This window comes from Urocitellus parryii, chromosome 15, assembly GCF_045843805.1.
Source record: "Urocitellus parryii isolate mUroPar1 chromosome 15, mUroPar1.hap1, whole genome shotgun sequence".
Taxonomy (NCBI): Eukaryota; Metazoa; Chordata; class Mammalia; order Rodentia; family Sciuridae; genus Urocitellus; species Urocitellus parryii.
The window spans coordinates 32,107,844-32,119,175 of record NC_135545.1 but is presented as its reverse complement, the minus strand read 5'-3'; the positions used below and the strand labels follow the sequence as shown (position 1 = coordinate 32,119,175).

Here is an 11,332-nt window from a genome sequence, read left to right as displayed (position 1 = left end):
TGTCCAGCTACAACTAAAAAATAAAATATTTTTAAAAAAAGCAAGACCAACTCAGTGGTGCATAATGAGGAGCCCACTCCACTCCTGGATACGGGACCTCCCAGTATCCAGCTTAGAAGCCTCGCCCCTCCCCCACCCATCTTGCCCCTTATCTGGTAAAGCTGATAAGCAAGTCTGGTGCTTTTTCGTCTGATGCCAGTGGAAGATGCAAACCTCACTAGGCTCACAATGGCCCCCTCCCCCAGCCACATACAGACCCCAGGTTAGTGTCCTTCCCTTGCTCTCTGCTTGAGGGGCCTGCCCTGGCCACCGTACATGTGAGGGGTGGGGGTGGCATCATCAGTGTCATCTTCCAAAGCAAACTGGGAATGAAATGCCCTGTGAACACAGGTTGTAGAGAGTTTGCAAGTAGAAGGACAAGACATGCCACCCAGATACACAAAAAGAAAGTTGGGTGGCCACATTCATGTTGAGTGGATGAATATTGTCAGGGAGAAGAAGGTGCATGATGTAATGACCAAGGGGGCAATTCAACAAGAAGACGTGACAGTCAGAGGTCCAGTGACCCTGAGCTGAATGAGTGCAGTCGTTTTGGGCAGGTGATTTCTAGGGAGAGGAGAGCAGAAGAGGGACGAGGAGGGGAGTCGAGGATACAGGTGGGCTGTGCACAGGTACCTAGTGGCCCCTCCGGGGACCCATAGGAGATGGTAGAAAGCAAACATCAGAGAAGAGAAGAAGGTGGGTCCCTATATACCACCTCTTATCTGTGACTGCTCGAGGCCACTCTGCGGCCCTAGGCAGAGGACCTGGTCACACGCAGGCAATCTGGAAATTCCTTGGTTTCTGCTGCTGCTAATTTCAACATTGATATGTGGAGAAATGAACAACTAGGAAACAGAGCTCAACTCACATTTCAAAACATCCTCTTATTAAACGACATCACACACATCCCATATACACTGCAGACAGACTCGGCATCTCTGGAGATGGTTATGATTTTGGAGGTGTCTTGCCAGGTGGAACCCATTTCCAAGGCACTCAGACCAGGGCCCTCTGCCTTTCTTCTGCTTCCAATCTATATGCCATCAGATGTTTTTTGGAGCTTAAGTTGATAGATAAATGACCCTTGTATCATCTTTTTTTTTTCACTTGATTGAAGATTTTCTATCAGGAGTCTAATTAGAAGAATTGCCAGCCACTCCCCCGTCCAACCAAAATAGAATCTTCTTAGATGGGATCTGGTCAGCTATTTTTTGCTTATAGTCATTCCAACATATAAGGGCCACTGCATCGGAACAGTGTGTCACTTGTATTTCTCCAAGTTACTGGATTATCTCCAAAAAATCTGCTTTAATGTCCTTGACATTTACGGGCATAATTTGATCAATGTTATAAATAAACATTGATATTTTTTAAAATATCATTTATGGCATAAGTTTATCAAGAGAAGATGGGCTGGATACAAAGCCAGGCTCTTTGTAAATGACTTCATATTCTACAAGTTCACTATTCTAGAGTTCCATCATTGTATTAGGCAAGTAATGGTCACATTTCATCACCTCTGCCTTTCTATCATTGTAAAAAAATACAGAATATCTAATTAATTTCCAATTGTAACATATGGTTTTGTTTTAACTGAAAGTCTCCCCCTAACCCCAAACAATCTTTGACTTTGATTCCTTAAATCAGACCAAAGCAAAATTTAGGACTAAATGTGTCTTCACCTGTGAAGTTCCCATAGTCCAGCAGAGGGCAGCTCTGAGATGGGAAAATATGCCGCTTACCCGTGGAGGCTCCTGGGAAGCAGATCATGGATGAGATATTGTAGAACTTGGATGGAAATTATAACAAATAGCTAAATTGGAAACCGATATCATGCTCTGTTGTCCTTCTCTCTGTTACCTCGGACCTGACCTGAAAAGACTAAATTCACAGAATTTGAGGTTTGTAGTTTTTTTTTTTTATATACCTGGTTTTTTTTTTTTTTAATTTCTATCAAGAGCCAGACATTTGGATAAATGTTTAAAGAAGAAATGAACAAATGTATGGATTTCTGCTGAGAGTCGAGGATTTTGGAAAGGTGGAGTTTATTTACTGTATGAATATTCTGCCCCCAAAGCCTTGCTCTGAAATGTAGTGGATTCCCTCACCTGGAGGTGTATGGCAGCAGGCTGGGTCACTTGGCTGAAATACTACAAAGCTAATTTAAGGGGACTGAATGAAGTGTAAGATTACTTCCAAACTTAAGAGCCTGGAACTCTAGGAGACGGCATCCCAGGGAAGCTAAAGATGTGTCCTGGTCTCCCAGCCAAGCAGCTCCCGGGCTGTGAGTTGACCTAAAATATACCAACTTGATCTGAGGACCCCAGATCAAAGCTGCACCTTGCCTTGAAGACTCAGCCTGCTGGTGCCAGTGCACTGAGGTTAGAGTCTACCAAGGAGAGACCCATCTGCAAGAAGTTGCTGGGCCAGTTTGTGGTCATCTGTAACCTGAGAGCTGAGTCGCAGGACTTCAGATAAAAGAGCTTGAACTCAAACTAGATCTGGCTTCCAGGTCCCACCAGTCCCCCAGGAGTTCTGGGGAAGAGAGGGGTTTTGGGTCATCTCACATTCGGACAATCAAGCTGTGGGGACAGGACCTCAGGCTCTGGGCTGAGACCTGGGAAGCCCTTCAGAGGGACACGGAGAAAAGACCTCATTTGCGGAGAGCTGCCATCCTTCCGTGATGTGGCTCTATGTTTTGGTCATCCTGGCTTCTCTTGCCACAGGCACAGCTTGGGGTGAGTCCTGAAATATAAACACTAAGGGGTACTTTGGAGAACCCTACACCTGGGCAGGGGAGGGCTGAGATGTTTACAGGACAAGGCTTGCAGGTCTGGTTCTACACCAGTGTTCACTCACTGAACTAGGACTTGGAGTAGCCCTGCTCAGCCAGCCCCAGCCTCCCAGAGATTCAGGAAGAATAAGCTCCCTAAGGAAGCTGCTGCAGGTGTCAGGGGCAGGAAGACATTGAGATAACCCTGTGTCTCACAGGCAAGGAGATAAGAGCTCAGTTTACTGTTTCCTTGATCAGTGGCTGAAATCTGGCCAGATCGTGGAGAGTGGCTTAGTAGAGTATTAAAGATATCCACTCCGGGGCCAAGGGCAGGTCTGAATCCTAGCTGAGCACTTCTGAGCTGGGTTTCCTTGGGCAAGGTCCTTACCTTTGCTGTGCCTAGGTTATCCCATCTCTAAAATAAGAATGTCAGTAGTCCCCACCTCATTGGGTGGTTGTGAAGATGAAACGGGTGGCTCTTTCCAAAACACTTAGGATGGTGCCTGTTTTAGAGAAGCTTCTGGTAAGGAAAGGGTAAATATAAAGGAGTTGACTTAAAACCGAGTATATTAGTAGGAGTGTGAAGTATTGTAAGGCCAACGTACCAAGAGTCTGAAAAGGTAAGTTGTTATCTATAGTTTCCAAGAAGAAGGGACTTACCTCTGGGGTTGGGGACACAGAGGGAAGGACCAGGGTCAGTCAGGAGGCACAGAGGTTGAGGACTGTGGGCAAGGACCTTTGTCAGGGTTTCCACTGGAAGGAAGAGGTGAGCGAGGTAAGTGGCTGTAGGATTGATTGGTTTGGATAATTTCAGGGACCCCCCAGGTGTCAGGGCTGTCCCTGGTTGGGTGGTCCTTGGCTCTGGGTGAATTAGGGCAGGTGGATACCGACCCAGGGTGTGAGAAGCAGATACAGGAGGTGGGTGGTGGGCTCTGGATGGGTCAGAACCTAGGAGGGAGAGTCCCTGTAGAATCCCCAAGTCCAAAGCGTTAGAGACAGAAAGTTACAGTCTTAGTAAATGTAGGGCTATCACAAGGGACCTCAGTATATATTTGTGCCACTTTATCAATTGAGAAATGGAGACGCAGAGGGAGATTGTTTTAGTTAGCTTTTTATCCGTGTGGCCAAGATACCCAACAAGAACAATTTAGAGGAGGAAAATTTTATTGGGGGCTCATGGTTTTGGAGGTCTTGGTCCATAGATGGCCAACTCCATTTCTCTGGGCCCCTGGTGAGGCAGCACATCATGGGGCAAGGGCTCAGAGGAGGAGAGCTGCTCTGATCATGGAGGGATCATGAAGCAGGGGTGGGGCGAAGGTGCACACTCCCAGGCACGTCCTGCAGTCCCACCTGCCTACAGTCACCACCCGGCCAGCCCATTCGAACTCGGGTGGGCTGATTAGGTTAAAGCTCTCTGTCTAACTGTTTCCCCTCTGAACGTCCCTGCAGTAACAGGGGGACAGCTCATAGCCAAACCATGACAGACCCCTCTCCCAAGGAAACCTGAAACATCGTGCCCGGCCTTCCTCTGGCTGCTAATGCAGACTCTGCTCTGCACATCAGTGCCCCGACAGCCCAGGCCCCATCTGGATTGAACTTTCCCTGGACGTGCAACACTGTGAGAGTCCTAGGACTGAGAATAAAAAGGAGGGGAAAAAATGCAGACCAAAATAGGAGTGGAACATTCCTTTACCCAGGGTTCCCCCAGCAATGCCACCTGATGTCCATCTTTAGGGAGCCCATACAGTGAAAAAATACCTCTTGGTGTTATTTCTAATGTTTAGTAACGACAACAACCAACCTAAATGTTCACCGTAGGGAACTGGCCGTCAGTGCCATGAGATGTGGACACTGCTGTGTAACCTGGCTTCTTGGTAAAGAGTTTCGGAGCTGGGTGGGGTGGTGCACGCCTGTAATCCCAGTGGCTCAGGAGTCTGAGGCAGGAGGGTCACAAGTCCATTCAGCCTCAGCATCTTAGCAGGGCCCTACGCAGCTTAATGAGACTCTCTCTCTGCAAGTCCCAGCTGCATGTGATCAGAAGGCCTGGCTCCCTCTTCTCCCTCCTGCAGCCCCTCCCTGGTCCCCCACCAGGACGTGGCCTCTTTCTCCCCAGAATCAGGTCAGGTAGGTCTGTGGCCCCTTCTCCCCACAAGGTCAGCCCTCCTGAAAACAGGGCTCCCTCTTGTTCATCCTCTTAACCAGCTCAGCACCAGGACCCTAGTGGGTACCTGCTTCCAGAAGCTTCTAAGAGGGAGGGCAACATTCTCAGAAGCTCTCCTGTTTTCTCCGACTTTTGCCTGAATGCATTTAGACCTCAATTCCAGTGGACTTCTTCTGTCAGAGCTTTGGATCAGGTGCGACACTTTCCTCATCCCTCTTTTGCCAAAGAAGAAATCAGACTAGAGAGTCTAGGTCACTGACTCATTGTCACTCGCTTAGAATGTGGCAAAACCCACCTGGAACCCAGGACTAGCATTTCCCCCTCTAACGTCCTCATTTGCTGCCCAGGTCAATTTGAAGAAAAAAAGCTGCAGCCGCTGGAGGTGGAGACCCTACAGGGCAAAGTCAAGGGGAAGGTCGCAACCCTGAAAGGATCTTCAAAGCCTGTGTCCATTTTCCTGGGCGTCCCTTTTGCCAAGGCCCCTGTTGGACCCCGGAGGTTTGCTCCCCCAGAACCTGTGGAGCCCTGGAAGGATGTGAAGGACACCACGTCCTTCCCTCCCATGTAAGTGAGGTGGCTTGTTTCGGAGGATGTTTGTCTCTCAGTGCTGCAGGGAGGGGTGGAGGCTGTCCTCTGCTTGGCTCTGCTTTATCCTGGAATCCTCCAGACACTGCAGAGCCCTGGAGCCTTCTGGACCTCTCGGAGATTTCTAGAACCCTTGGTTCAGCACATAGTTCTTGGGCATCTATTGCACTCCAGGCCCGTTGTGGGTTCCTGGGTCTTCCAATCCTAGAGGGGGAGAGAGAGAATAAATAATACGCAAGGCAATAAATGAATTGGGTCATATGTGAGAACAGGATTCGTGATTGGTGCTTTGAACAAAGAACAGCTGAGCAGGAGGAAGAAGCAAGTGGCCACCTGTGACTTCTGTCTTGAACCTCGTGGCTGGGCCTGGGAGGGATGGTGCATTAGTGGGCACATGGACATGGCAACTTCTCAACTCCCAGGCAGGTGTGTCTAGATCCCTAGGAAGGGACAGAACAGTGGCTGGTGTGCCCAGGCACCTGGTCTAGCTGGGCCCAGAAGGCCAAAGTCCCCAACTGGCCTCACAGATCAAGCATCTCACTTTCATAGATCACCTTCTTCCCTCCTCCCTTTCTTGCTGTCTTTCTTTGTGGTTAACTGGTTTTCTCTAGCAACATCTTTTGTTTGATCCCTTGCTTTTTCTTTTTGGCATATCTGATACACATTTTTGCTTTTTAGTTAGCATGAGGCTAACAATAAATATAATATGTTAAACTGATAAGACCCTAACTTTGATCACAAAGAAAACAAACCAAAAAAAAAAAAACCTCTACATTTTAACTCTGTCCCCATTTTTCTTCTTTTCTTTTTTTTTCTTTTCTTTTTTTTATTATTAGTTGTTCAAAACATTACATAGTTCTTGACATATCATATTTCCTACATTTGATTCAAGTGGGTTATGAACTCCCATTTTTACCCCGTATACAGATTGCAGAATCACATCGGATTTGGTCTCACATGGGACATCATTTTTTGTCTTGCTTAGTATTAACAAATTAACGTAGTGATTATTACTTTGAATAGTATTCTTTTTAAAGATGTAGGTGGCTTACCTAGCATCCCTACAATATTAAAATAATTATAATTGTATATTCACTTTCAACAGGGATGTTTTCTTGTGACACACTAACATCCTTTTCTGTCAATGTAAAGAATCCCTTTAGCATTTCTCGTAGGAAAGTTCTGGGAGCAATGAATTGCCTCAGTTTTATTTCTCTGGAAAAGGCATATTCTGTGCTGCATTGTCTCTGACCTTTGAGAGTTTGATTCTAATGTCTTAGTGTAGTTTTATTGGGCTGAATCAAATGCATGACCTTTGGCCTTCCTGTACCTGGAAGTTAACCTCTTTCCCCAGATTCGGAACATTGTCTGTTAGAATCTCTGCAGTTTGTCTTTCTTACCTCCCTCCTGAACTCTAACAATCTGAGTATTTGGTCTTTTGAAGCTGTGCCCTCGATCTCATATACTTTCTTCATGTATTTTTTATGTTATTCATTGTATTTTTCAGCTTTAGTTTTTCTGGATTTTTTAAAAATGTCAATCTCCTTGTTAAATTTCTCTGATAAATTTATGAATTGTTTCTTGATGTGTTCTTGAAGTTTGCCTGGCTCCTGTAAAACAAATAAACAGACAAACAAAACCCCAGCTGTTTGGAATAATTCCTGGGAGACATTCCACATCTTCATTTCAGGGTTGACCTTTGCTGCCTCACTTTGTCCATTTGTGGAGGTCCTATTTCCCTCAATGTTCTTGATGCTTGGGATCATGATACAGTGTCTATGCATTGAAGGGTTATTCATTCCCGTCTTCACCATGTAGCTTTGTGTCAGCCCATCTTCAGTGAGACTTCTAGAGATTTTAAGTCCATGGAAGGTAGGGTTCTCTGAACCTGTGACGGCTACCACCGTCTGAGCAAGAGCTCGCACTCAGCCCAGGTTTGCCATGAATGTCACAGGGCTGCAAAGTTGCTGTGGCTTTCCAGTCCCAATGGACGCAAGCAAGATGCAGGGGGGTACCCAGGGAGAGCTGACCTATTCTGGAAGCCCGTCTCAGTCGCCAGATAGGTCCACACCCTAGCACCTCTCTGCACAAGGGGGACAGCTGCCTGACTGCAGCAGGAGCAGCAGGAGCCTGGAGTGGGCCACTGGACTGCCATGATGCAGATGCTCGCAGTCCCATCTCATCAGATCAGCAGTGCCCTGAACAGGTACAATAGTTGCTTCACTGCAGCGGGAAGGGCCAGAGCTAGGACAAGTCCCCCTTGGCATCTGCTGTCTGATGGGAGGAAGAAGCCAAGGCCTTCCCACTCTGCATAGTCTTCGAGCCCCTACCCAAGATTTCCACCAGGACCTCAGAGAGCTTCTCCCTCTCTCAGTGTCTCCAGTCTGGTAGTGACCACTGCATTTACAGGATTAAACCTTCCAGACTTAGGACGATCTTGTTAGATGTATGGACCTCAGGGACCCTTTCTTCTGTCCTCCACAGGTGCTCCCAAATCATGGAGAAAGGCCCAACGCTGTCTGAGGTCTTCAGCAACAAATTTCCTTCCTCCTCTCGTAAGCACTCTGAAGACTGTCTTTATCTAAATATTTACACCCCTGCTAACCGGAAGAGCAAAGAGCTGCTGCCGGTAAGCAAGAGATGACCCACCGGACCGGTCACCACGTGGGAATTCTAGCCCCAGCCTCCCCCAGAAAGAGACGGAGGCAGTTCACAGCACATCCATCCCAGACCAGGCCTCCCTTCTCCAGTGTCTTCATGATGAAAATGTTGCTGTAATCTGAAATGCACTCCTGAATTTTTTCAGGTTTTCTGACAGTCATAGCAATAGTGACTACTCTAAGTTGCTAGCTGGAGAGCAACGACGACATAATTTTCAATAGAATTAAAGTGCAGAGAATCTTAGGGAAAAGACAACCACCCAAAACACCATCCTTACAGACACAGAAACTGAGGCCCAGATGGAGGAAGGGAGGTCGCACGCTAGGGTTCACAGGTCCAGAGCGCAGGTCTTCTGATCTTCAAAGCAATGTCTTTGAACATGGGCTAGGAAATCAAACAAGTATGTGCCCTCTCCCCAGCACCCCAAGATCATGTGGGAAAGCTCACCGGCCCATGACAGAGGTGCAGGAGGCAGAGCCCGGACAGCCTCAGGAACACTTTCCTTGCCTTAGGCCAATCATCTGGGGTCTCATCGAAGCTCATCTCCCTCCCTAAACTTTGGTGCAGACTGATGTTCAGAGTAACGTTCAGTGAGTCAGCATTTCCCAGCCAAGGAAGAGCCAGAGGTGGGGCAGCTGCCAGGGGCAGGCCAGAGGTGGGGGGTCTGCTGGGGGGAAGAAAGGGCAGTGATAGCGCCCAGTCCCCCAGGAAAACCCTGACGTTGTTCCCAGGGGTGGGGGAGGCTGTTGTGAATTGGAGACTGGAAGTCAGTCCTACGCAAGGTACAAGGTGGTGGGGACTTAGTCCATCCATTCTTCTGTTATGAACTTGAGACTTGGGCTTAGGGGGAGCAGGGGCATGGCGCCTTGCCCAGCAGCCCCTGCCCTCCAGGTCTTGCCATCTGGCAGCACACATGTCCTGGCCTCTTCAGCCTGTCTGTGCTGACCTGTCCTTGAGCTCACCTTCACTCAGGTGACCCCGACTCAGTCCCTCCCTGGGGACGGCAGGCTCAGAGGTGCAGGAGGAACAGGGCTCTGGGAGCCTGGAGGCAGGAGACCCCCAGCTGTGGACACAGGGTCTAGATCTCCAGGGTCTGGGTTTGGATCCTGGGTCTGCCTTGGCCTGGCTGAGAGTCTTGGGCACGTCCTCCACCTCCCTCAGCCTCTGCTTCCTCTCGTGGGAAGAATCCCGTGTGAGTGTCTAATGATGGCGGTCGGGCTTCATCTCAGGCTGGCTGAGTGCGCAGAGCGAGCCTCCTGGAACACAGGTCAGAGCTGCAGCAGGACCTTCCTCCTGCCCTAAGGGCTGGCTCACTGTGCTGTCCCGTGGGCTGCAGGGAGTCGGGCAGCTCTGCACGTGGGCCCTGGGGCTGCCGGGACCAAGTCCCACTTCTACCACTTACTCCCTGCAGCTTCTTAGGCAGGTGAAGTGCCTCGTTTTTACTGTCAAATAAGACCATATTAGGACTTACTTGTGCACATTATGGGTTCTTTTTTCACTAGCAATATCATATTATTTCACTCACTCTCATTTCTTCTCTGCTACATGAGCTCTTTAACAAAACAACCATGAATTTTGAATTGTGTCCATGCTCAATTCTTGGCCCAGTCGCTGGTCCACAGAATGTTCTCAGATAGTGTCTCAGCAATGTCTGAAGGCTTCTTGGAGGAGGAGAATGTGAGCCTGGGCTTGATGGGGAGTAGGTAACTTTGGATGTGCAGAGGTGGCCGAGGGGTGGCACCCTAGGCTCATGCATGCTTCTTAAGACAGTCATCCCTCAGAGGGAGGTTCAACCCCACGGGAGTTAACTGAGATGCAGCTGAAGTTCAAGTGCTGCCTGTTGCTTATGTCGAGCTGGTTAAATGGCCCGGGCATAAGGGCAACAGCGGTGTTGGAAGAACGGGACATCCCCTGCCTTTGCTATTCCCAGGCTGACCTTCTCAGTTTGAAGAGCCTTGGAAGGATGTGGCATGGGGGGCTAGAGAGAAAGGCAAGGGCAGCCAGGTGGCACTCAGAGGGGTGGTCCCTGGGCCCCAGCTGGGAGAGCTGGGGAGGAGAGAGACTGTCTTTTGCAACCTCGCTGTGCACTGGTGGACTTGGGGTCCTGTCGTGGCCAAGAGGTAGGGGATCACACCAGAGGCCCCTCTTCCCTCTCTGCGTCCTTTATCTGTAAGCTTGCTCCCTCCCTGCCCAGGTGATGGTGTGGATCCACGGAGGTGGCTTAGTCTCTGGTGGGGCATCAAACTTTGACGGGCTGGCGCTAGCTACCCATGAAGACGTGGTGGTGGTGACTATCCAGTACCGCCTGGGCATCTGGGGGTTCCTCAGGTAAGGCGCTGGACAAAGCATCTCTGTTTCCTAGTATTTGCACCCCGGCACCCACCTTCTCATGCCCCAGCCAAACTTGTCCTCTGGGTTCTGAGCTCTGGTGCATTCTGCTCCCTTTGCCTGGGCTGCCTGCTCTGCCTGTCGAGGACCGGTTCCACCTACGATCACCCTGACACACTCCACCCCTCTCTCCCGTGCTGCGCGGTAACGGCAGCCCTCTGCGCTGCCCGTTAACATGCAGCAGGGCAGTGGACTGTGGCACGTCTCCTCCCAGAAAGGACGGAAGGAGCGGGCTCAGTGAGTGCAGGGGCGTGAAGGCCAGGGTGGCTGGAGATGGGACGTCACCAGAGATCTGACCCGGGGATCGCGGCTCCCTGGAGAAGTGCTGGCATCCACTCAGCTCGGTTCCTCCTGAGCATCTGGCATAAGTCGGAATCAAGGCTAGAGTGTTCTCCATGCCTTCTCCACGGGCACAGGAAGCAGGTGTCCTGCGGGGTGCAGCCACTGGACTCTTTTCTGACACCTGACCCTGAGATGGTGGCTGGGGGTTCTGGAGCAGGGTCTGATCACCATTGGGAAGACTCCGAGCCGGAGGAGGGGTGCAGGTCTGCCTGTCGGGGTTGTCTGAGGCCACACATGCCCAGGACATGTCACCTGCCCAGGGAGCCTCTTCTCTTCCATCTGGGAACTGTGATTCTGCTTCCTGTCCTAGCAGCACGGCCCCAGACTCTCTCCACCTCCTTCGGCCCTGTCTCCTCCACCCACACCAGGCCGATTCCTCC

At 49.8% G+C, this 11,332-nt stretch overlaps 1 protein-coding gene across 1 annotated transcript in view; it reads left to right on the top strand.

Moving 5' to 3' along the window:
* Positions 1-2,725: 2,725 nt before the first annotated feature.
* LOC113185243 (liver carboxylesterase 1-like) overlaps positions 2,726-11,332 on the top strand; it is a 30,371-nt gene continuing 21,764 nt past the window's right edge. Inside the window, exons 1-4 of the mRNA XM_077792822.1 lie at positions 2,726-2,780; positions 5,324-5,540; positions 8,046-8,190; positions 10,417-10,550. Coding sequence (XP_077648948.1) covers positions 2,726-2,780; positions 5,324-5,540; positions 8,046-8,190; positions 10,417-10,550 — 551 coding nt within the window. The remainder of the gene's footprint in view (positions 2,781-5,323; positions 5,541-8,045; positions 8,191-10,416; positions 10,551-11,332) is intronic.